The 27,012-nt window shown below is 38.5% G+C and overlaps 1 protein-coding gene across 1 annotated transcript; it reads right to left on the reverse strand.

The window, feature by feature from the left end:
• Nucleotides 1-2,868: 2,868 nt before the first annotated feature.
• LOC139467053 (innexin unc-9-like) lies at nucleotides 2,869-20,343 on the reverse strand. Its single transcript, XM_071248766.1, has 2 exons — nucleotides 20,199-20,343; nucleotides 2,869-6,008 (listed from the first exon to the last, which is right to left on the reverse strand). The coding sequence occupies exon 2, from the start codon at nucleotides 6,000-6,002 to the stop codon at nucleotides 4,821-4,823; it is 1,182 nt and encodes a 393-aa protein (XP_071104867.1). The 5' UTR covers nucleotides 6,003-6,008; nucleotides 20,199-20,343; the 3' UTR covers nucleotides 2,869-4,820.
• Between the last annotated feature and the right edge of the window lie 6,669 nt (nucleotides 20,344-27,012).

The following is a 27,012-nucleotide window of genomic DNA, read 5'->3' on the forward strand; positions in this document are numbered from 1 at the left end:
ATAGTCAACATAGAACATGGCTGACAAATCATCAAGGTTACAACTTGGCACTGCGCAACTGATATAAGATACAACGCATTGACTATTATGGGCATAGAAACAATAAAGTTTCTATTTACCGACTTAGTTCTCACTGTTATTTATGTCAACACTAGTCCAGATAATATGAACCCCTTTTACAATAATTATTGATCAACAGAAAGGTTAACAGGATCAATAATAACTTTCAATAAACATGAGAACCATAAATCCTATCATTAAAATATATTATTCATTATTTACAGTACAAAAATAGTAACTATACTTCAAGCAGCATGAACAGAAACAGAGTTTAACCAAGTGCCAGTTCTCCAAACACTTATAACACGAATATTGTGAATAATAATTATAATAATAATGTAAGCACTGTTATTAATGTGTGTACATGGAACATTCATGGACTTAAGTCCAAAGAAGAGTCAGCTGACTTCATTTCATTCTGCGAAAATTTAGATATATTCTGTTTTATAGAAACCATGTGCATTGATGCTAAAACATGCATTTTCTTGGTGTTTGTTTATATCCCCCTGAGTGAGTGAGTGCTTGAGTATTGTTTTACGCCGCTTTTAGCAATATTCCAGCAATATCACGGCGGGGACACCAGAAATGGGATTCACACAATGTACCCATGTCGGGAATCGAACCCGGGTCTTCGGCGTGACGAGCGAACGCTTTAACCACTAGGCTACCCGACCGCCCCATATCCCCCCTGAACGCTCACGGATGTACAGTAACAGTGAAGCAAACGGCATTGATCACTTGGAACAACAACTGATGCACATTATGTAAGACCATAGAGAAACATGTACATTTATCCTCTCTGACTATTTTAACGCTAGAACCGGATGTGAATTAGATTATGGTTCAGATGATGGTATTGAATACTTACCCAATGATGAAGATTACAAGTCAGTTTAATGTAGTTGTATTAGAAATTTTCTTGATGCAAATGTTAATACTTTGGTAGAAGTCTTTTAGACCTCTGAAAGCTATTTGGTGTACATATTGTTAATGGGAGATCTGTACTGGATAGCTCTGGTAACTTTACCTTCATCTCCCATACAGGTTGCAGCGTTGTCGATTATTTTATTGTATCTACTGAGTTATTTCCAAATGTATTAGATATGTCCGTTTCACCAGGCACAGAGTCTGATCACTTACCCTTAGTATGCAGTTTCAAGGATATTGTTACTGATGGAGTAAAGTACTACTTCTGTTAATTTATCCTATGTTCATAAATATAAATTATCTTCAGAACAGTTTTCATCTTATGTTAAGTATCTCAGCGAAGATATTTGTAAAGTGTAGTTTGAAGAATATATGTTGTTGGTAGATCAAAATGTAAATGTTGCAGTATGTAAGCTCAGTGATATCATACTCTACTGTGCAAAGTCAGCTGGTGCTGTTTCTATAGGATCTTCAGGTAGACAAAGATATCAGCCACCATGGTTTTAACAAGAAGTGCGAGTTTCTGAAGTCTGAGAAATACAGACTTTTGAATAAATTTAGAAGTTGTAAGTGTGACTCAAACTTAAAGCAGTACATATCAGCCAAAGATGGTTTTAAGAAATGTTGCAACCAAAAGAAACTTAACTATGACCTACATTTAAATGAAGAAATCAATACTGCTGCTAAACACAGTGATTGTAAACAATTTTGGAAGACAGTGAAAAAGGCCATACAGCGACGTCCACTGAGAAGCTACATATCTCCAAGTGACTGGCTGACTTACTTTAGAGATCTTCTTAATCTCGTACAAGAAACTGATAATGATGAGTTTAAATGTGTTGTGGAGGAGTTTCTGCTCTCTCATACATGTGATAACTGTAATGATTTTTACCTTTTTCGGATGAGCTCCTGTCAGGTGAGATCACTGAAAGAGAGGTCACGGACGCTATCAATAACCTGAATACGGGCAAGTCCGCAGGGGAAGATGGGATACCCCCCTGAATTCTTTTAACTAACATCGAATCTCTTTGCAATATACTTGAATCTATTGTTCAATAAGATTTTAGAAATGGGTGTGTTTCTGGAATCTTGGAATATAAGTATGATTATTTCATTATATAAATCTGGGTCAGTTGGTAAACCAAATAATTATAGAGGCTGTTACGACGTAAATTGTAATGAAAAGGTAAATTGTAATACTTGCAGCAAATTGTAATAATTTTGACGTAAATTGTAATAACAACGTAAATTTTAATAATATTTGACGTAAATTGTATTACGCAAATTGTAATAAAAATTGACGTAAATTGTAATAATCTTTACTTGCGGTAAAATATAATAAATTCTTACGTAAATTGTAATAACCTTACTACCGTAGTGTCCAAGACGCCAATTGACTAGAAATGATCTTTGTCAGTTGAGCTTGCGTTTCACATGTACAATTCGAGAAATACTGTGTATGATGACAACTATACAAAACTGTTAAGTTAGGGATGGTTGGTATAGGCTTAATCGTACAATCGTCATTAAAGGGTGGTGTCAACATCGATAAATTTAAATGACTGAAAGATCCATCCTCGGGTTCAAATTGATGGGTTTCACAACCGTATATTTTCGACAAATAACTTAATTGTGACATATTGTTCAATACTCTTATAAGGTTGTCCAAGATGTTTTTGCATGACTTGCTTCAACAGTACGTTGACCAGTTCGACACGACTGAACGAGTGATGACGAAGGGTACAAACACAGGCTGGTCAACCAGTGTGTCGATTTGCAGTGGAAACGCAATACGAGTTCATAAGGAGTACATGATCCTTTTCTTGAGACAAACGAGGGAATTCAATCATATTTATACAATTCATTTTATTTTGACGAAGAATTCAAATACAACAAATGAGTTGACAGATCCCGTGCATACACAAATAACATCCGGTATCTTTTGGTAACTCTTGAACAGTTTCAAAGAGTATACGAATTATCATAAACTTCTGGCAATCAATTGCTGAAATATATCTGTTTGTATCCAAATAGACAGGAATTGAAAATTTATGATGAAAATATGTTTGTCACTAAAGTAAATTTTCTCTTTGACCTTGAAACGTACTTGAAGATCATTAAACTCGACAATCGTTGGTGGATTGCGCCAAGAAACCTTGATACGAAATATGTACGTACAATAATCCCATGAAAACATAACCTCATCTGAAATATTAAGAGGATTAAAGTAATTTTGGCTAGCATCAAGCACTATAATAACATACTCTCTTAAAATTCCAATGAAATGACTGGTGCCTTACCAAAAAGTCAAAGTATATTTTGCTCCGATTTTTTTTACCTAGATCTAATTGCCTACCCTTATCACTTTTTTTCTGAAAGTGAGTTAAAACTTCTAAATTTAAGACTGCAATATATGTCTTCAGGGGGTATTTGATACACTATGTTATTTTGCATAACCATTAATTGCTCATATCAGCATTTTTGTGGGACATCTCACAAAGTAGTGTCACTCATCTTTCACTTGGAACTATATGTAGTGCAGTCATAGATCTGATACCAATGACACATAGAGGTCGTATTTACTCTCTCTCTCTCTCTCACACACACACACACACACACACACACACACACACAGACACACACATACATACATGCATGCATAAACACACACACAGACACACACATACATACATACCTATGTGTGTATGTGTTTGTATGTATGTGTGTGTTGGTGTGTTTATGTGTGTTCGTGTGTATGTGTGTATGTATGTGTGTGTGTATACTGATGAGGGCAGAGTATCGGAGATAAAAATAATTTGGTTTCTTAGTTAGTCTTTTCATTGGAATGTTAAGAAGGTATGCTATAATTTCAATATTTTATTACAGTGCTTGATGTTAGCTGGAATTATTTTAATCCTCTTAAACCCCCAGAGAAGATTATCATCTGAGGTAATTTTTGTCCGTATATATGTCACAAATTAGTGATAACCTATGAAAAATGTTATTATCTGTTTCGAAAATTATGTATCGCGCATTATACGTGAGGTACCAAATTTGCTATCAAGGTTGCTTGACGCAATCCACCAACGATTGCCGAGTTTAATGATCTTAGAATACTCCTCGTATAAGGTCAAAGAGAATATTTACGTTAGTGACAAAACCCTTTTCATAATAGATTTTCCATCCTTTCAATTTTGATCAAAACATATATATTTCAGCAATAATTGATTACAACAAATTTATTATACATTCTGATGCTCTCAACAACTCAACAAGACATGCCCGAAATTATTTATGTATGCTTTGAATTATGATTTCGTGCCGTTATCATGATGGATTCTGTTTTTGTTGTTGGGGCAAGGAGTTATTATCCCAGCAAAAGTTGTCAGTAAGTTGTTGTTAGTTCTTCTGTGCAAAATGAGCATCGACCAGTAAATGCCAGATAGTAAAAGCGAAATGGCTCCAATTTGCAAGCTACATGATTGCCTTCATATCAGTTTGAGCCTATCAGGCCATGCAAACAAAACGTTGGTAAGGAGTAGAAATATAAAACACAACTTCGAAACAAAGAAATAACGGCAAACTGTACACCAGAGTCTGGTACTTGTAATTCAGCATCTAAACTAATAAATAGTGAATATAAGGACACATATATATAACTATATAAGGAGATGCATACATAACATGACGCGGTAATCATGTGAATTCTTGGAGTAAAACAAATCTAGGTCACCAACTATGTTGAATAGCCACGAGAAATACCGAAACACGAATTAGTTATTCACTAATGCACAATTGTTTCGAGTTCACTGCATGATACATAAGTACTACTCTCACATAGTAGGCGCTTTCTCCGGGTTTTCAGCACAAGGTGGTAGCGTCCTCATTGGTAACGCTGCTATGGTTCCTGTTCCGGTTAGGACGGCGCCACCTTCCGTTTCTCCTGTGTAGAGGTTGCGCTGGTTTTGCCATTCCCGTTCCTTCTCCTGAAACACCTGGTACAAATGTTGGGTAAGATCTGCTGCAACTAATTCGCTGGAATTCCGGGAGATCATGGACAAGATAAACACACCATCGATTCCGAGGAAACTGCTGATGAATCGTGTTACAGCGGGTTCGTTAGGGCGAGCTCCTTTGGGAGCGTTGATGTGGGCAGCTATCCTGCCATCTCTTAGGAACGGTAGGAAGAGAAATCCTGCCCACAGGACAAGATTTAAGATTGTGATGAAAGCCAGGAGGAAGACCCAGTACCACAGGAATATGAACATCTTCTCATAGATTTCGGTGATTTGCAGAGTACACTGAACTGCAAATCTCTGGGTATTCTGCAGGAGGTGAACTTGAAAATGGCAATAAATATCTTTTACAAGTAATGGTTTTATGATGGAGTCAACATCAAAACCAGCATAGGACCCAACCCTGATTGCCAGGTATTGTCTAAAGTAAGTCGTCAGGAACATAAACTGTGCTATGAGATTGATACATGAGAGGAGCTTCACAAATAGGTACAACAGAGCCAGAAAGAATCGATTTCTTCTCAGAAGACTTCCAAATATTCGGGCTGCATCACTGAAAATGGCCTGGCGATTCTCCGGACTGGTCAGTTGTACACTTCTCAGGGACTCGACAGTTTCCTCCATATTAAGAGTGAGCAAGTGCTTGCAGCTGTTCCAGATGATGTTTGGTACTTTGAAGGCGAGGGCTTGGAAGAAGAGTATGAGGGGTATCCAGAGGTGGAAGGAGGGAACAGAGGGGGGTTTTGTTTCGTCATCATAATTATCAGATATTGATGTGTTATAATACATGTCCTTCAGAAAACACGATTCCTGTGTGTACGAGACCATAGGCCATGTGAATTCAGCAGGGCACCAACAACTGATGGGTGTAGTGATGTAACGTAAGGCGAATGATCCGACAGAACACACGACCAATAGAAGGACTGTCCAGAAGCCGTTGATGGAGTCAACATGATCCTGATCTACTTCACGTCCAAACCATGATCCAAATACTGCCATTTTTGTCTGAAAACAAGTAAAAATGATTAAGTCGAATTGGAATCGATCTATCTTTATATTTTATGTGCATATACTCAATATTCATATCAGGTATAAACGCCATAGGCCCATGTCCATCAATTCAGCACGATTGATGTTACTATGAGAGATGGATGCCTTATCTTTTACATGGACATTCTAAAGCGCCTCTCACAAACCTTGTATAGTTCATAAAAATATATTTTGATTTTAAGGCAGTCAAACATGGGCAAACCAATATAAAGTGGTACTCATTATCTTCAATTATTCCTTCGTACACAATTTACGGAGTCGATTACAACGAGCAACACCAGGTCGTCTTCCAATATTCATCATAAGTGTCAGTTCACCAATTAGTCTAATTCTTAATAAACATAAAAATCGCCTGTATTCACGAACCGTGAATGTATATAAATATTACACAACTGCGAGAAGTGATTTATATTCTTGATAAGACATAGTTTACCTGTTTCACAACTTTTGAATATCACTTTTGTTGATTATAATCTCTTGTACAAAGTTATTTAAAAAGTAAAATATTTTCCCCTACTTTTTGTTTGATGCATACAAGGTCATAACCGTAAGAGAACAATAATCCTTTTACATTTAAAACCCACGTTGCACGATTGCACTGATCTGAAGATAACATTGCTTCAGGTATAGAGATGTTCTGATATAGTTCAATAACATCCGTGGTCTAGTGGTAGAGCGTCCGCCCGGAGAGAGGAAGGTCCGGGGTTCGATCCCCGGCCGCGTCATACAAAAAGACATTAAAAGATGGTACTTGTTGTTACACTGCCTGGCGCTCAGCATTAAGGGGCTAAAACAAGGACTTGTCGGCTCGGAGTCAGTATACTGTGTCTGAGTGGGGTATTCATGTTGAACTTCGGCATGGTATCTCAGTGAGCTAGCACTATAAATCGGCATCAGTCCGGACTAGTACAAGCGGCCACTCAAACACATACACGTACATGCACGTCGCTATATAAGTGCAATAATCTTGGACGCGACATTAAACCCAATTTCACCTCACCTTTAATAACCATCAAACAGCCAATTCCCTTCTACTCATTTACTTCACTGATTTACCCTGCTGAACTAGAAAAAGGAGACTAGTGAGAACGCCTCATCTGTTTCATATTAAGATCCATGCATAAAGATTCAGAGTGACAAAACACTCTCCACAGGACTGCATGACAAGAGGTATGACTTCAACATTCCAATTCACTTTCCCTTCTTTTCGAGCGATATTCCAGCAGCTCCTGCCTTTGGTGTTTACATTTCACAACCTTTCTACCATGATTTCAAATGGCTTCACATAACTCTTGCCCAGAAATTGTTTGACCAAGGTTACAAGTCCTCACTGAACTTTGACGCAATAGTGACAGCAATGATGTCCGATGCAATTCCATGTTGTGACTTGTACCATACGTGCCCGGCTGTTTTCAGGAGAACAATTAACTTGCTGTCATTTCTATTTGGATATTTGTAATTAGACATTGATAACAATTTCAACATATATTTAATACATCTCTGGTGATAACATTTGTATACTGTCATGAATTAAAGCATTAAGTCGGGCTTTTCTTGTATAGATTGTAAATTGATCATTAGTGAACATGAACCATTCTCGACTTACACCAACTGATATTTGTCACAGCAATATAGTTTGATATTTAGACGGTTTTTTATTGACACTGTCAAATGGAGTCTAAAATAGAATCTCTTGGGTTAGATGTGAACATTTGTACCTCACAAGTTGCTGATAAGGAAAGAGACCAAGCAAAATGTTGAAAGATATCACAGCAACAAGAGATATTAAAAATATACAGCGTACATCTCCCGTGGTAGCAAATAACTACTTATAAGTCCAACTAAAACAACATAACACCACCTAAACTTGCGATGACTGTGTCCTCTTTGTGATGTTGATTTAAAACTTGTGACTTCACTCCAAGGGTTAGAGTACAGACAGTTTACCAACACATCCAAGTACAATCCTAAACACTGCTCACAATAGTAAACAACCTAATCTTCTTCAAGTGGTTAGAATTGACCGCAGTACAAGCGAACAGGAGTTGGGGCTCTACATGAATACATGAACGTCCACTTATCTTCGGGGGCGGTTGGGTAGCCGAGTAATTAAAGCGTTCAATCGTCACGCCGAAGACCTGGGTTCGATTCCCCACAGTGGTACAATGTGTGAAGCCCATTTCTGGTGTCTTCCCGCCGATATTGATAGAATATTGCTAAAAGCGACATATAAACAAGAGCAAAAGTGAGCGTGGCTCACTAATACCCCCGACCCGCCTAGTGTGTCAGTAGTTTCAAATTAAATAGCTAGGATAGGGTTAAGGTTTGAAAAATTCATAAAAAATGGAATCAACTTTTTTTCTTTTGACTGCACCCCTCCATATGACACAGATTATATGTACTAAGTTTAAGATGAATCCACTGAATAGTTTAATAGAAATCGCGCGGACAAAGTTTTCGGAAGGACGGACGGACAGACGGACGGACGGACGTGCGGAACCTTGGTATAACTCTATACCCCCGACCTAAAGGTATAAAAATCACTCACTCTTCGTATAAGCTGTACTTGTAAATTCCATTACATGCATTTTAATACAGTTCCTGCAACGATGGTTTCTCCCACATGTATCATTCCCATGAGGAAACAAGACCATATTGTGTTTTGTTTCTTTCATAATGGATATTATATGTTGCCTTACATTAAAATATAAGCTTCTGATTGGTTAAGGAGTGGGCAACTATTTTCCATGTAGCCCGCTCCGAGACGATGTACTAATTTCGTGTAGCCCACTGGGAAATCAATCGGATCACATCATGGGTAACCTAAACTCTGGGAACAGCTGCAAACTTTTCTTGTAGGGCACCTAGACTTGGATGACAGCTGGGACAGAACCGAATTATTCTAATTCTGCCGACGCTTTGTCAGATTGTGCATTCTACCAATTATAACATCACGCTTTGACCAAACCCTATTTGAAAGACATTTAACAGGTTCTTCTTCTCTATTGCCTCATTTTGGGATTTTCTTTGACAACATCCATAATGATTTTAAAGTTGTGATTCCAATTGGTAGGAGACAGGTCCATATTTGAACAAGAAAGGAGCATTAATCACTACCCCCCGGCTTTGGGCACATTAGAATTTCGTTAGTTCATATAGCTGTAAATGATATGGAAATTAATGTTAACAGTAAGAAAAAGAGTCCTATAAAGACAGAAAATACACAGGCACTAGGGTCGCTTTACGTCATCAGAAATGTGAAATTAATACGCACAAAAGGGCCCTTCTGTGGCACCAATTTTCGAACTGCTTTGATAAGTATCTCTTAGATGAGCTTGCAAAATTCCATTCATGTAACTTTGTAGGTTCTGAATAAATGTGTCCCCATTGAAGACATTATACATAAAGTAAAACAACACGGATCAAGGACTGTAACTATGTATGCACAAACACATGTACTAAAGAAAGTAACTCTGGTTAAAAACATTTCAAGGCACCAATTTTCGAATTCAGTGTTGATAATCGGGGACCAATCATTTGATAATCTGGGGAATGCCTTGGATTTTGTCTGGAGATCAGATATTTTTCAGCTACAGGGGTTGGATTGGTTGGGGTGGGTGGCTTGGGGAAGCAGTTCCACTGTCTCGGCCGAAACAGCTTCTATTTTATTCGTCTAACATTTGTACCAAGCCTGTGATATGTCTCTGGGACAAAAGGTAGACTAGCGGTCAAATTGACTTGGTTGATGTCAATAAGCGAGAAAACACTTTCCATATTTAAGCATCTTCTCGAGGCAAGAGAGTTAACTGACTAAAAGTCCAGTTTCCACCCTTGCCGAACTAGGCAAGTTCCTGGGCTCGATCGTAGCCCCACCAGTGGTTATTACGAGTTATGTCCCTTATTAGCCTCTCCTGTGGACCAATCAGATTCCATCACTTGCATTTGTTTCAAACAAAATGGCGGCACCCAGTCAAGACTATCTGATCGATAATCAAGGTCTATATTGTGATAAAACGGGACTTACATCGCGAAGTGCACCAAATCACGGGAGCATATTGATTAAAAACATGAGAAGGTTTGGAAAATTTCTGTTGACAACGAGTTGGCGGTGCACATGCTTTGCAAATCCTGCAATCTGCACGACAGTTTACGAACCGGATTTCGCTTTCGTTGCGCGATTTTGATTGGACTTTGCATAGACTCGTTACACTGCAAACACGAAAATGTCGTTTTTTCGTATAAGGTCTTTGGACGTAAAAAAGAAGCTGTTTGGAGGCTTTCAAACCATCGTTTTTCCGTCCAAATAACGTCGATATTTGACATCGGAATTTACTGGGAGAGAAAGATATCAGTAACCTCTTCCCTTTTTGACTGACATGTCAATCAAACAACAGCGTCTGCCGGTATTTCTACTTCTCCGATTTCATTGGTCAGTTCTCACGTGTTAGATCACAGGCCCGAGTTTGACGTTGTACTCGAAGCGCTTAGCAGAAGTACTGAAATCAATCGTTCTGCGCATGCGGATTGTTTAATGCCTTGTCCAAATTTTCCGTTCTGTGCATGCGCGATTTCGCGTATTGTTTCCTAGATTTAATGTCACCACTATTTGACAATGATTCATAAACACAGTCTCGTGATAAGTTTGGAATCGTACAATGTCGCTTAAATTTATGGCACGTAATTTATCAGCACGCATTTCCCATTAACTAATACAATGATAACGGTAATAATTTTGGTCAAAATAATTAGGAAAGCGCAAGGCTCAGGAACGTCTGAGTATAGGAAAATGATTTATATTTTCGCAAGTTATATAATCGTCAAATACGCAAACGAATATCAACCGGCTTTTAAAACTTATTTTTGTAGAAGGTGAAATTTGTGCATATTGCCAGATATTATATGCATATATATATATTTCCGATATTGCTTATTTTAATGTTTATTAATAGTTTTAAGGTTCGTTCGCCTAATTGACGGGATTCCACTTTCTCATTTGTATATGACACTTAAAGAGTTTCCTGTTACTGTAAACAGATTAGTTGCAAATTCCAAACTGGTGATGTCTATAGAGACTAATGCTTAGTCTCTAAAACTGAATGGTTTTGAAAGAAACAAGTAACTCCATTTAAATTGAAGAGGAGCATTCTCTACCTTAAGGAGTGAGTAAGTTGGGTTTAACGCCGCTTTTAACATTATTCCAGTTATATCACGGCGTGTCAGCTTAATGTGGGAGGAAAGCCCGAAGTGATGCAGGTCTCAGACGTTTATCACTTCGGTGAAACCCACGAGCACATGTATGGTGCTGACAAACCTAGAAACATAATCGGGGCGAACCGGGATTCGAACCCACAATCATAGGTTTCTGGCGTGTCCAGGGGACGCAACTCTGCACAGCGAATCGCGGCGCCTTAGACGACTGGGCCACCCGTGCCCCCCTACCTTAAGGAGATCATAGTTACATGCAACATGCTTATCTAATCTGTCTTGCTTATCTAAGACACACACACACACACACACACACACACACACACACACACACACACACACACACACACACACACACATACATTTTGAGTTACCAATCCCTGAATTGAGTAGATGTGCTTTACGAAACTCCGTTCGGGATTTGGACCCACACTGTGAGTGAGGCACCCAGTCACCAGCACACAAAGTCAGTGATCTAGCCCAGCCACCGAGGCTTCCACCAAAAATAAAAGTCGGACAACTGTTAGTCCAGATCAGGTACTTTGTGTACCCCTCTTACAAGTGAAAAATGGTACGGCTCCCACGGCCGATAGCTTTGATCACACAAAGATTAAGAAAGTGGTCAACTGTAACACATGTTATGTTTCGAGAACACTTTCTCAGTAAAGAACAAATTCTCGTACTTTTTAGGGTTGAGATAATAGACGTTGATGGTTGATTATCAATGGACAAATTAAAGCCAAAACTCAACTTATGAATGATTGGTAATGGGCAATGAACAATGGGCAAACGGGAGGCCGGGGTAATTAGCGCCAATTATCCGTCGGCTTCCATTCTTTCGTTTCCTCCTTTGCTATCTTTTTACTTTTGTTGGTCTTACAGGTACATTTATACGTTCTCTACCAATAGCATTTATTCACCTAATGAGGGAATAAGTATATACTCCGAAACGTTGTGTTCCTCATAATAAAGACGTCGACATCCATACATGTTCTTCCTTATGTGTATCTCCTCTCAATGCCCTTCAAAGACTCAATCTAGTTTTGTTTTTCTTTGTGGAGATATTAATATGCGTAGAATATAATATGGTCATGCCTATAAAGATTTGGGTACTTGTCTACATGAGCATTTAGACATAAATTTTATAGCTAAAGAAATTGCTGAATCTGCAGGTATGAAGTACACATTATAGCAAGCTGTGATCTTTATTCACACTTTAGATATTCGTAATGGAGATCTGTAACTTTAGTTTATCGTAATTTTCCGCAACTCTCTCCTCCTGACCAGTTAAACATCTTAGTGCATTCTGATGCCCTTGTAAAATTCAAGGCTGCCCTTTCTGTGATGTTTTGACGGCTGGAATCTATTGTGTTATAATAATCTCGGTTCCTAATATTTAATATGTACATATTGTAAAATATTTACGACATTTCAAACGTGTAATTAGATGCATGCAATGCAATGTGTACATGAGTGCGGATGCATGAAGGTGGTTATAGTTATAGTGCGATGGATGTAGGAGAATGGTAGGAGTGTGTATGTACGTAAGCACGAATACCGATACTAGAGGGCGGATATAGTTATATATCGATGGATGTTGGGGAAGGGAGGGAGGGTGGATAATGTATATAAGCATGCGCATGGATCCATGATGGCTTACGTCGACATAATGAGATGGTTGTAGGGATACGGTTGGGAAAGCAGAATGCGGGGTGTGCGTGCGTGCAAGTGTTGTGATACGAGGGTTGGCGAAAATATAGTGAGATGATTGTGTAAGTAAGTACAGTGGTTGAGGATGTGGCAGGTATGAGTATTGATACATGCAGATGTGGGGTTGGGGACTTGGTGTGCCTGTACTGATGTCTTTTGTTTCGCTCACTAATAGTGTTTTCTTTTACTCAATAAATGCTTACGCATTTAATGACTGAAAATGTTGTGTCTCAAAGGTCATACTGGCCGGCCATTCTATATATCTACCCGAACTACGTAGCCATTTTATGCTGTACAATTCTCCTTCTTTTTCTTTTTCACACACACATCGATTGTTTTATTAAATGTATCCTCGAGAGTCAGTAAGAAACTAGGAATAATTGCCTTTGTTCTGTAAATCTTACCATGTTTCATTTTGCAGCTATTCGCGGCGAGACAAGTCTAGATCACTGCAGGACCTGTATTATGTGAAGATCCGGGTTAGAATAGGTCTCCAACAACCCATGCCTGCCGTTAGAGGCGACTATACTTGTCGTAGGAGGCGACTAAAGGGAACGGGTTGTGAGGGTGGTTTCCAACATACAAGACGGACCATGAAATTATGAATTGAATTTGGACCTGGCTTTCTGGTGTGATGTAACACCCCATAATCTCCTGTAGGAAAGAGCTAAACGCACGAATAAAGAAATGAAACTGATGAATACATCTGGACATATATTTGCGTAGTATTACTACGTTAACCCATCAGTATATATGTATTTTGTGCAAAAGGATATTGTAGGATCGACGCTGACATACGCATGTAACCTTTTCACCAGTGCTGTAATATCTAATTCATTTGTCTTTTGATATACATTGATATGAACATGGAGAGTCTGTCTGAAGATATATAGAAATGCATAGGATCTTTTAGTTGAATTTCACGGTAGACTAACGCTTAGTCTATGAAAATATTTTATTTTGATTAAAACAAGATACTGTATTAAAACTTAAAAGGAAATTTCAGCCTGAACCTGTTAAACATCTAGGCTTGTTTCATTTGGGGCTAAAGCATTACAGTGAGGCGGATAGCAAAATCATCTAGTTCAGGAGCTGTGAGACAAACTACTCCACGCTCTGTATCGCCGCCGTGATCTTTAGAGCTATGAAATTTGAACCATCTAAGACAGCGACTCGACAGCTGTTTTCACCCATCAGATACCAGTCACTACTGTCACTTCTTCTCTCGCCAAACGAAAGATGATACGTAAAATGTCTGAAGTGTATATTTATAATCCTTCTCATTTACTATTTAGATACATGTTTTAACTTTAAAGTAATTATGTTCAAAAATGTATTATTGGTATCTGTGATGCTAGTACCGTTTTCTCGCCATTGTGTAGCTTTCGAGTTATTATGAATACCAAATACATGTCTTGAAATAACGACTTATAACGTAAAAGAGCTCATAACTGAACCGTATGCAGTCTAACCCATTTAATTGGCGTGTATGGATATATTATCCATCTACTTATACACACTTATTATGGACATATACAGAATTTCATGGTACCTTATTATTAAAAAAATACGCGTGAAGATCCGGGTTAGAAAAGGCCTTCAACAACCCATGTTTGTCCGAAGGCGACTAACATAATCGGGTGTTCACGCTCGCTGACTTGGTTGATGCAGGTCGTATCCAAGTTGCGTAGAGATGCTCTGAATGTCAATAACTGGATTGTCTGGCCCAGACTGGATTATTTACAAACCACCGTCATATAGCTGGTATATTGCTGAGTGCGGCATTTAACAACAAACAATCATGAAACACCTTCCAGCAATGAGAAATTATTTTCTATGTATTTAGTTTCATTTACAAAATATTTTAATCCATAGTTTAATCATTGCGTTGCTTTCTTGTCTGTCATTCAATGCACAAGTTTAAACCCCTACACTTTGAATATTAGATTTTTCACAAATGGTTACGTTAGTGAGTTGCCTCGATCTCTGGTTACCTACTCAAACGATCAGATCAAAATAATGTGTTTGTACTATCATATTTCAGTTTATTTAATCCATAATACGAAATTAATAATTCATTTATCACAGTATGGTTCATGTTCGTTTATATCACTATCTGATGTTAAGGTTTTATTGCAGAAATTATAATGAATTCAAAATGTAGGAAGATACACAATTTGCCATTATTTGAAATGCAATATTACTCAACCTTTAAACTATACAAAGTATAATGATTAGAATGCCTGTAACGGGCAGTGTTTAAGAAAGAAATATTAGTCGATTAGTCCGATTTTTCATATATGCCCTTCAGTAGTAGTATTGTATATCTCCAGATAGATGTTTCTCATGTTCTCATTATTTGTGGATAGTTAAAAAAAACATAGAAAATATATATGCTACCATGACAAAAGAATACAGAGTATACAATAACTCGCAATTGTTCAAAAAGAGATTTCAAATCACAAATAACATATCTGATATAAACAGACTTGTGTAAGGTGGTTACGCTTTAATCTCTACATTGTGCCCTTGTTCGTGGGCCCTTGTCATATTCAGCAAACAGCACGAACCCGAAACTCCACAACATATCCGATTACACTGACCCAGCGGGATTCATCCTACACGTCAGTTCTCCATCCGATACTGATGCCCTTGTATGTCTCCCAGAGCACAGAGAATAAATTGAAAAGGAATCCAGCTCAAGTCTAGAACGATTTGACAAGCCTAGAATGCCTCAATTCTATCCATGAAAGTGAGCATCAATAAAAAATATTGTTCTTAGCTCTTTTAGATTATATTTTGTAGAATACATATTTTAAACTACGAAAATTTTACTGACACCGGTGCTGACCCTATTGAAGCTATATATAGCTCGAATAAGAATGTCGAATTGTCGTCCATTGTACGACAAGTGAGAATATCATATAGTAATCGTTGATGCCGCGCTACACTATAATACACATTTTAATCAAGTTGACTATTACTACAGTGAACATGTACATGATCATGCCCTTCGTAATATCAAATACTACTATATTATTGTGAGATGGATTTAACTGGATCAGTGGTGACATGTGATATTAATATTCCATCAATTTCTTTCCGAGTTGGTCTATCCATGTCTACAAAATAAAAATAATAAAATTATAAAGAAGCAGAGAACAATTCTCAATTTTAGGCTAGAGCTGTGGAAATCGAGACTTTCCCAATCATTGTAGACAGAGACCATAAACCGATATGGTCTCTGTTGTAGACTTGAGTTGGTCTCATTTTTTCACTTTATTCTCTTGGGTCTACGTCACAGCTCATACCACACAATAACAAAGCCAGTTTGCCCCCGGTCGGAGCTCCTGGATTTTGGTTATATCATCTAGCATGGTCATTTATCATCCCTATTTGACTGCTTATAAAAATCTGATATCTCTTCTTACAGCTGGCTTATATATATTTCTTATATATAAAGTCGAAACAGAGTGAGTGAGTTGATACTACATATGTAAACGGTTCTATGTTAAATGACTGCAGAGCTCCATTATGCAGACAAATTGTTTTAACGCCGCTCTCAGCAGTATTCCAGTGATATATGACGGCGGTCTGTATCAGAAATAAATGCAAATTGAATCTTGATTCTTGAAAGTTGTAACTTTTCCGCAAATAATATCACATGCAGTATACAGTACATCAACTACAATATCCTGTATACAACAACATGCAGACTACAGTGCGTCGCGAGCTCTGCGCTGGGCTTGAGCACATATTTTTCCTTCCCCTCTCCCTTCGGCAACCCCGAAGGGGGGGGGGGGGGGGTGTTGGAGGAGGTCACAGGTCAGGCGTGCACTCGTTAGTTGTCTGATACGCTGTCAAGTCTGATACGTTGTAAGATCTTCCGGACGACCACTGTACTGGAGGCATGTAGATTGTTGATGGGGTACTACATGTTTGGATCTGAGCGTTAAACACTAAGCACTTACAGAAAAGAGCTCACAATAAAACGTTATGGACTCGAGAATGTACATTATCAGGTTGAACTTCTACGACATATATAACTTGGTAACCGCTTCCTAACTGTAACATTAACTGAAAGTTACGCCTTTTATACAAATTTGTGATGAGGTGACAATGCGACAACGAGACATATTTTGACTTTGAAAATGTCGCGTTAGGGCATCATCGCCGTTTGGTAAAATAAAGAAAATGATTATTCAAAGTGCGACAATTCGACAAATGGCCAAAATGTCGCGTTGCCGAATTGTTAGCGCTTTGGTTAATTTTCACACGTTTTGCTTGTTTTTGTAAGGTCGTCAATGCGACAATACGACAACGCGACATAGTCCCTTCCAAGATTTCATAGTGATCGTGAAAGTAAAAATTGGGTTATGAAATAAAAGCCTAACCCGCCAACACGTGCAAAGGCAAGTCAATTGTTCACCTGAAAAAACGCGGGATCGTGAAGTACAAGTCAAAATAAGGAATTGCATCGGACATACATGTAATTTTAGCCACTAATGTGTCACATTTGTGAATATCCTCCACTTGTCTACTTTTGGGAAGCGTTACTGCGGCTTTGAATTTAGTAACGTTGATCACAGAACTTCTGAGCAAGTGTAAAACCAAACTCAAGAAAATCATTAATTTGGGAGGCAAAAGCTCTCGAATCCATAGATGAACTAAATCATAACCAGGTTTCTAGCTTAGCTGGTCGAACTTCAGTTGATCTTTCTCATTTTCAATAGCCTTTTCACACGCTTTTACCACCCGGACGTCGGTTAATTATTCCCAATATTAAATCCAAAAGATCTCAAATGTATTTGGTTCCTGTTAGCATTTCCCTTTCAAATAAGAGTTTAGAAAACTGTTTTCTGTTTAAATTTTCCCCATTGTTATGTGTGCTGATAACTTAATTTTATCTGTCATCTTGTCTTAATAATATGTTACAGTTCTAATTAATAATTTATTTGTTCATGTTTGTGTATCACTCTGATGTGAAAAGAATTTCCAAATAAAACATTTTTATCTCTTATTTATTTTATATTACTCCTGCCATGCGACCGGCGGCCTGTTAACCAACCCCACAGTCATGAAAAGTGATGGACCAGAAAAATACAATTTCAATCAGCGCCTTTCCAAGTGAAATTGCCAGATAAACACATATCGGAATAAGGAATTTGTGACGTCTCCAACAGTAGTATAGAAAGTGGAGCTCCTCCCGATTGTCAGTGTTCAACAAGTGTTCCCTTGTACGAATCATTCATAGCGCTACAGATTTAGCAACTCCCATATTTCACTGAGGTCAAGATTAGTTGGGTATATACGTGAAATACGTGAGAAAACTATCCATTACTCAGATCCCCCCTAAAATGTGTCAACGCTATGCGTAAGTAAGCAATGTAAGTTTGTGGTCGGTCGGGTAGCCTAGTGGTTAAAGCGTTCGCTCGTCACGCCGAAGACCCGGATTCGATTCCGACATGGGTACAATCTGTAAAACCCATTTCTGGTGTCCCCCGCCGTGATATTGCTGCAATATTGCTAAAAGCGGCGTAAAACCACTGAGTGAACCATTCTTAAGAAATACTTCACTCGCTCACTTTTAAGTTTGCGTACTGGTATTGCTTTACAGTAAATGTATTTTCTGACTGAATTCAGGCATCACCTGCCAATGCTGACAAACAAGCCTGTACTGCAGTAAAGCAAAAGCACTGTCATCGCGCCGATTGCAACTTAGATATGAATATTGCCGTTGTGAGCCTATGCGACATGACAGAAGAAGAATTATTTCTTAAGAAAGGTCCACCCAGTGGTTACCCAATAGATTGAGGGAGTAAAACATATTGAAAACCAAAATAAAATTATGAGAACTCAAGTTAATGGCGAATTGTGATTAAATTCTCATGATCAGATATCCTTCATAGTCAATTCTCAAGACTGTGTCTGAGTGTGGTATTCATGTTAAACTGCGCTGTATGTCAGCGGCGTTAAACCCAATTTCACCTCACCTCAGACCAACACATAATTAACCAGCATTGCAAGTGTCGTGATCGGAAAGAGTAAACATGTAGAAGACAGAATATTAGTCACCCAATAGGAGCCCTAAGCTAATTGGTCAATGAGAAACAGAGTTATGTAAGTTTAAGGGCACATGCTTTCAAGACTGATCATTGAGAATTGACTGAGAATTCTCAATTCTCTTCAGCCTTATCGTCTCAATTCCCTCCAGCCTTATCGTCTCTTTAGATCTATGCATATAGATCCAGAGTGACAGGAGGATGTCTAAAGCATTTCAATAGTCCACCTTCCCTCCATGTGGTCAATATTACAGCAGTTCCAGCATTTGGTGTCTGCATTTAGCGACATAATAACCGATTCATTTGATGTCATGTTTCGACAAAAACATCAATGTTGAAAATCTAATTTAGCGACTTTGGAGGTACAATCGAGCATAGCCTTTTTACGAAAATTTCAAAGAGCGTCAAATTTATAGTTGCTGGTGGTGCAAAGCAGGGGACCCACCCTTTTGAAGCATACTTATTATGTTGATGTATACAAAAACATATAACCGAATCATTTGACGTCATGTTTCGACAAAAACATCAAAGTTGAAAATCTAATTTTATATATTGAGCCTATGAAGTGAGTGAGAGAGTTAGCTGGATTTAAAGCCGCTTTTGACAGTATTACATTTATATCACGGCGTGTCAGCTCAATGTGGGAGGAAGGCCCGAAGTGATACAGGTCCTAGACGTTTACCACGAGCACGGGTATGGTGCTGACAAACCTAGAAACATAATCGGGGCAAACCCGGATTCGAACCCACAATCATAGGTTTTTTGGCGTGCCCAAGGGACACAACTCTGCACAGCGAATCGCGGCGCCTTGGCGACTGGGACACCCGTGTCCCCTGATCGAGTATAACTATTTCACAACAAAATATGATTTAAAGTTTCTATTTCCTTCCATTTCACCCACTTGAGCAAAGCTGCTTTATAAAAGAAACCATACAAATATAGAGGTAACGATCAAACTGTGTTCACATATTCCGGAGTCTACATGGATGCTGGTTTTTTTTGATGATCTGCGTCACCCACTGATACTGCTTAATCAGCTCAGGGGTTCATAGCAAAGTGAAAATCTCATGAACCGTGAGGGTTTTATGTCAGAAAAGTTTGAAACATACGCATCGTAATAACAGTAAGAAAGGGGACTCGTTACAATAGGAGTATAAATTGCAGTTACCGTTTATGCAGCACTGTTTAGTGTTGTCTCAGTTCGTGAAACCCTTCGTGGAATGTCCTACTTCGGCTGAGCTAACACGTTGTATATCTATCGCGAGGTGGCTGGTCCACTTGTAATCAAAATGGCTGAATGCAAGAAACACCATCAAAACAACTTCCTGCACATCACGACTGGCGCACATCGAACAGGGCTTGGGTGTACCACCGTGTTCAGTGAGATAAGTATCAGTGTTATGACTACTGTGCTACCACACCATACCACCACGCTACAGTATTTAGGGAGAACCCTGACATATTTTTTTATCCTTTAGCTGTATTTTGATATTCAAAAAAAATATTCTTTTGAAGAGTGATTCATTTGTGTTTTAACGCCGAATTGAACCATAGTACAGTTATATCACGGCGTGTTAGCTTAATATGGGAGGAAATCCCGAAGTGATGCAGGTCTCACACCTTTATCACTTCAGTAATGCCCACGAATACGGTTAAGGAGCTGACAAACCCAGAAACATAATCACGACGCACCAAGATTCGAACCCTGGATCATAGATTCCTGGCGAATTATGGCGCCTCAGACGACTGGGCCATCCGTGCCCCCCTGCTTATGAGAAAGAGATAGCACAGGTACGACTTAAAATGTCTCAAGAAATAAAAATTGAAATAGTTAAAAAAAAAATATATTTGAATGTCACAATTATGATGAATAGTTACGAATGCATTTGTGATATCTAAAAATAACTTCATTCGTGTTTGTGAATTTGGTGAGTATGATTTTAATCATCCAGACGACTTTACAACACTAACATCGCTCTCCGTCTTCCCGTGACGTGTTCGAAACACGCCAGTGGTGTCCCAATTCTAAGGGGCTAAAGTTGAGAGCCAACACCCAACAGCCAATGTCGAGTCGCTTTCGCTCCGAACGCCAGCAGCATGAAAAAGTTATTCTGAGAATTATTTTTTTTCTTTTATTTAATTTTTTTATCGAAATACTGTTTACCATACAGCGGCTTGTGCCGGGATGAAACGAATGGTCACGAATGGTCAGGAATGGCACGGGATGTGAATGTCGGATGTGAGCCGGTGTCCCGGTATAAACTCTCCCCCGTACAAATTCTCCCCCCGGAGAGTTTATACCAGTACAGATTCTCCCCCGGAGAATCTGTTCTGAAATAAAATCTCCCCCGGGCGGATTTATTTCGCGCCCCCCTCAGTATAAAGTCTCCCCCCTGATTATTCGGTTTGTTGCAATGTCTTTAAGTACTATATTCTTTAAATAGATATCTTTAATGTATGGCGGGTTGCTTTAAAAAATAGATTATGAAATATGGTCATAATGAATTGATATTTCAGTATATTTTATTTGGTAACTGTACCTTCCATCCTAAAATAATTATAAGATATATATCATACCAAACAAATTTGAATGAAATGACTTAATGTAACAAATACATGTACGGTAACTGTTGTAACTGAATTCAGAAATCTTATTAATCCTCGCAAACATTCGGTTTTAACACTAACTACTTAAAAACTGTCAACAGTGCGCGCCTCCTGCTCAGGTTGTCCGTTATACTCTGATTTAAGATCTAAAATATATTCCTTAATACAGGCTATACGATTTAAAAATGGTATCAGTGGCTAGAATATCATGGTGCAACCAGGTTTCTGCTAAACACCCCCACACAAACAAGTAACTAAATGTATATTTAGATAAATATTTAATCCAGAAAAAATAAAGGAGAGAAAAAAATAAATAAAAAAGTACATAAACAAATAAACATTAAAACCTTGAGGAATATGAAAAGCCAATGTAAAGCCGAAGACATGATATACTGTACCAACATTACAATGTTCCCCGATATGCATGCTTTACCTGGGTTACATACCGGTGATCTAAGTTAGAAATATATGACTGATATAAATTCTTTCAACACGGTAATATCGCATATGCTAGGTTATCTTTTTTTCTCAAATGTGCTCCATTCAAGAAAATTATATAGAATTATGTATTTACTCTCCCCCATGTATTTTACTCTTTTATGTACAAACTTTTTACACCTTACATCGAAACAGTTCATTTATGGTGTAGTATTTCCATAGGCGCTGTTAGGACCGCTCGGCTAAAAACAGTACTAATTGTAATAAAGAAGTTGTTCATCCATAGAACTCGTCTTACTTCAAGTCGAACAGTGCTCGATTATCTTGAACCGCATGGTAAGCCAAACACAGCGGTTTAACTAATCAGCATTGATTTTTACTCCATAAACTGTCATAAAGTATTCATAAAGTATCAGGGGTCATTTCAACTCGCAAAATGATTGACATAGTCCTTTATAGAGCGAGGATTGGGCAGTTTTCTCACCCGATTGACTGACATACAACATTCACATGGTTTAGATTGGTACAATGAATGGTAAAGCATGCAAATTACTCTATTACGCGATATTTCATACGAAAATATCATATCTCCGTTAAAACATAAAACCAATATTTATGAGTCCACATATTGATATAAGACTTTATCACTGTCTTCAATTCCAAAAAGTTAGATATAAACTTTCGGACAGTTCAGTTCAAAATTCTTCAACCATTTATACACGCAATAATGCACGCAAGTAAAACTTGTTCAGAAGCTGATATTCTCCATCAAAATATACCACAAAGACACCACATAGCGAAAGCAGTTTTAGACAATTACAAATGTTGAACTGCATGACAAGTCTATATAAATATATAGTTCGGGGGAGAAAATGTTCCGTGAGTCCTCGTAGAAAAGTCAGTGTCTTGACTGTGTGTTTTCTTTGCTGAGAATGTTTCTCACCGACCTTAGCGTGTAGGGGTGTGAAGTCCTGGGCAGGAAATGACAGTGTTTTGACTACTCGTCTTTCATTAATTAACGTGTTGGGCATCCCTAATTAACCTTTATATGTTAAACCAACACAGGATGTTTTCTGGAAGTGGACAATCGCGAATGTCAGAGGGCTGACATGACACGTGTTAATAACCGTGCTAGAACTTTTAAAGTTACTAAACATTCTTTATATCTAACGACTAGTATTATATCTACCTATAAACCACTTTATTGTCACATATTGCGGTAGTTAAAGAAAGCACAGTGCTCAAAGTGAAGCCCTTTTCACTCCACATTCTCAACATCGTCTCTCTCAGAAGTGTTTGGCTTGTCTATGGATGTAAACACATTTGATGATACATCTGTGTGTTTAAAGTGGATTTTGACAGTCCGGGCCAAGTCGGACCCAACACAACTTACTTACTTACTTACTTTGGAGATTTAACGTGCGCTTTCCGACTGATGCGTATTTCGCACACGGGCCCGGCCAGGCCATTTAATGTGTTTCCGAAAGGGGCGAAAGTGGTGTGTGCAACCCAAGAGGGGGCTTTAGGGGTTGCTTATATAGAATTTGGGAATTTTGAGATTTGGAATAGATGCCGATGGGGTAAGGGAGGAGAACTAAGGGAGCTGGGTATGGTGGATTTTTGTGTGTTTATGTAATTTTGATTTGGTGGATTATAGTGTTTTTAGATGCGTTTTATTAGTTCCGTTTTGATTAAGAATACGCCTAAGGCCTTGAAGTTTTCTAGTTTATTTTGTGGGTTTAGTATTGCTTCTAGAGTGAGAGCCTGGTTTAGATTGAGGGTGGTTTGTAATGCGGTTCGATGTGTTAGGTAGTGTGTGCAGTAGATGAGTGCGTGTTCTGGGGTTTCTAGTTGTTTGCAGTGTGGGCAGTTACCTGTAGTATGTTTTTTTATTTTTTTTAGGTGGTTATTTAGGTTGGTGTGTCCTGTTTGGAGTTTAGTGATTACTCTGTCGATTTTTTTTGATGGATGGTGAATTTTTGGTTTGGTTAGTGGTTTGCTGAGTACTTTTTTGATTTGGCTATTTGAGTTTAGATATAGGTTATGCCATTTTTTGGTGATTTTTTGCTTATTTACACTTTTAATTTCTGATTTTGAGATGGGTAAGTTTAAGCTTATTTCTGGGATTTTGAGGGATAGTTTAGCTGCCTTATCGGCGTTTTCATTACCGTATATTCCTACGTGGGCGGGTATCCACAAGAAAGTTATTTGTTTGCCTGCGTTAGTTAGGTCGTTGGAGCTTTTAAGTATTAGATTTATTAATTTAGGTCGGTTTTTGGTATTTTTGTTTTGGAGGGCTTGCAGTCCACTTAGGGAGTCGGTAAGTATTAGGATTTTATTGTGGTTTTTGGATTCTTGACTATGGAGGGCTGAGGCCATGCCCATTAGTTCTGCCGTGAATATTGATTGGTTGTTTGGGAGTCGGAAGGATTGTGTAGTTTTAGTTGGTTGTGTGGTATGGACTCCGAAACCTGTGTGTTTGGAGGTCGGATCTGAAGATCCGTCCGTGTAAATGTGACACCAATTTGGCCAATTTTCGTGTATGTAAGCTAGTGTGGTGGTTTTAGCTATGTTTGGGTCGGTTTGTTTATTTATTTGGCTAGCTAGTGTTGTGTCTATTTTGGGTATTTTAAGTTTAGGGGTGAAGATATTTGATTGTTTGCAGTTTTGTTTAAGATTTTTAATTTGGTGTTCATTTAGGTAGTTTGTTATTCTTTGAGATATTGGGGTAAGTAAGGGGTGTTTACGAGCTAGAGCTTGGTTTTTGGGGCTGATATTTTGGTTTATTAGGTTTTGGATGAGAGGGTTTGATTGGGATGCGGCCCAGAAATTTAAGCTTAGCTGTTCCCTGCGTAGACTTAGTGGCATTTCTCCTGTTAAGGCCTGGAGTGAAGTGTAGGAGGTGCCATGTTGGGTGCGTGTAATTAGTTTGAGAGCCTGATATTGTATTGAGTCAAGTTTTTTAGATAGAGAGTTGTTTAGGGTGTTGTATATGGCGCAGCCGTAGTCTAGTTTTGATCTAATTAGTGATATGTAGAGTGAGAGGAGGGTATCTTTGGAGGCTCCCCAGTTTGAGCCAGTGAGGCATCTTAGGGTGTTTAGGTCTTTACTGCATTTAGTTGTTAGGTTTTGGATGTGAGCATCCCAGGTGAGATGTTGATCGAAGATAAGTCCTAAGAATTTGGTTTGTTTTTGAAATTTGATTGTTTGGTTGTTTAGCTGGAGAATTGGGGAGGCGGGTTTCATGTTTTTATGTTTGAATACTATTCCTGTTGTTTTTTCTGAGTTAAGGGAGAAGCCCCATTTGTCAGCCCATTGTTGTATTTTATTAAGAGATTTTTGGAGTAAATTTTGGGCCATATTAATACTTTTTGTGCGGATCCAAAGGGCTCCATCATCCGCGAATTTGGATGTGTTTACTTTAGGGGATAGGCCCTCGAAGAGATCGTTTATCATTATATTAAAGAGTGTGGGGCTGAGGATACTGCCCTGGGGAGTGCCATTTTCTAGGGGACACTGGTCCGATAGAGTATGGTCTATCCCCACTGTTATTTTACGTTCGTTTAGAAAGTCCTGAATGTAGTTTATTATTTGTCCTTTTAGTCCTATTTTTTTAAGTTTTTGTATTAGCCCGTTGTGCCAAACCATGTCGAATGCTTTGGAGAAATCCAGAAAGATGCCTGTTGTGTATTGTTTGTTGAGTTGTCCCGTCTTTATGTCCTGTTCTAGTCGGGCGAGATTATCTAAGGTTGAGCGGCCAGGAGTGAAACCGCTTTGATCTGTGTTTATGATGTTATTTTGAGTTAAGTAGTGTTGTAGTCTATTTTTGGCCATAGATTCCATTACTTTACATAGGTTTGAGGTTAGGGATATTGGTCTATAAGAATTTGCCTGGTTAGTTGGTTTATCGGGTTTAGGGATAGGGATGACTAGTGCCTGTTTCCAGGGAGTTGGTACCTGTCCGTTTTGATAGATTAGGTTATATAGTTTAAGTAGTGCCTGGAGTAGGTTGGGGGGGAGTTTTTTGATTATTTGGTAGGATGTTAGGTCTAGTCCTGGGGCAGTTCCCTTTTTCCTATTTTGGAGTACGTACTGGAGTTCTTCCATTGAGTAAGGTTGGTTTATTTCGAGGTTATCATTATTTGGTACTTTAGTAGGTTTGGCTTCTGCTTTAAGTTTTTGTTGGAATTTTTCGCTGAAGTTATTGTTGCTGCTTATGGCCGAGAAGTGGTTTGCTAGGTTATTTGCCTTTTCGGTAGGGTTGGTTGAATTGTTTATGTTGGGTGTTTTTTTGTGACGTTTTAAGCCTCTAATGGCGTGGATTTTTCGCCAGACTGTTCTGGCATCTGTGCGATTATTTACTCCTTCACAAAATAATTTCCAATCTTTGGTTTTAGCTATTTTGACTAGTTTTTGGACCTTGTGGTTTAGTTCGTGAGCTACCGTTATATGGTTATGGTCGCGTTTGGCTCTATTGAAGGCTGTTTTACGTTTGCGTCTAGTTTGTTCTATTTCCTCGTTCCACCATGGTACCGAGGGTTTGCCTACGTTATTTGTTTTATAAGGTATTGATGCTTTGGCTGCGTTAATTATGTAGTCTGTTAGGTTTTTGCAGTAGATTTCTGGGTCCTTATTTTCTAGTTTGGTTAGGTTGGCTTGGTTGCAGATATCCTGAAATTTGTCCCAGTTAGCTTGGTTATAGTTGAATTTTGGTTCTAGGTTTTCTGTTTGGGTAGGAACGTTTGTATTGCCTATGGTAATGTTTATAGGGAAGTGGTCACTACCTAGTGGGGCGTCGTGAACTTCCCATTGAGTACTTTGGGCCAGATCTGGGGTGCATATGGTTAGGTCGATAGCCGACATTTTATGGTTTTTCTTATCGTATCTAGTTGGTTGGTTATTGTTTAGGAGTACAAGGTTATTTGTTTCTATCCATT

The sequence above is a fragment of the Haliotis cracherodii genome, unplaced genomic scaffold (genome assembly GCF_022045235.1).
Source record: "Haliotis cracherodii isolate W230 unplaced genomic scaffold, xgHalCrac1.p SCAF_19, whole genome shotgun sequence".
Classification (NCBI taxonomy): domain Eukaryota; kingdom Metazoa; phylum Mollusca; class Gastropoda; order Lepetellida; family Haliotidae; genus Haliotis; species Haliotis cracherodii.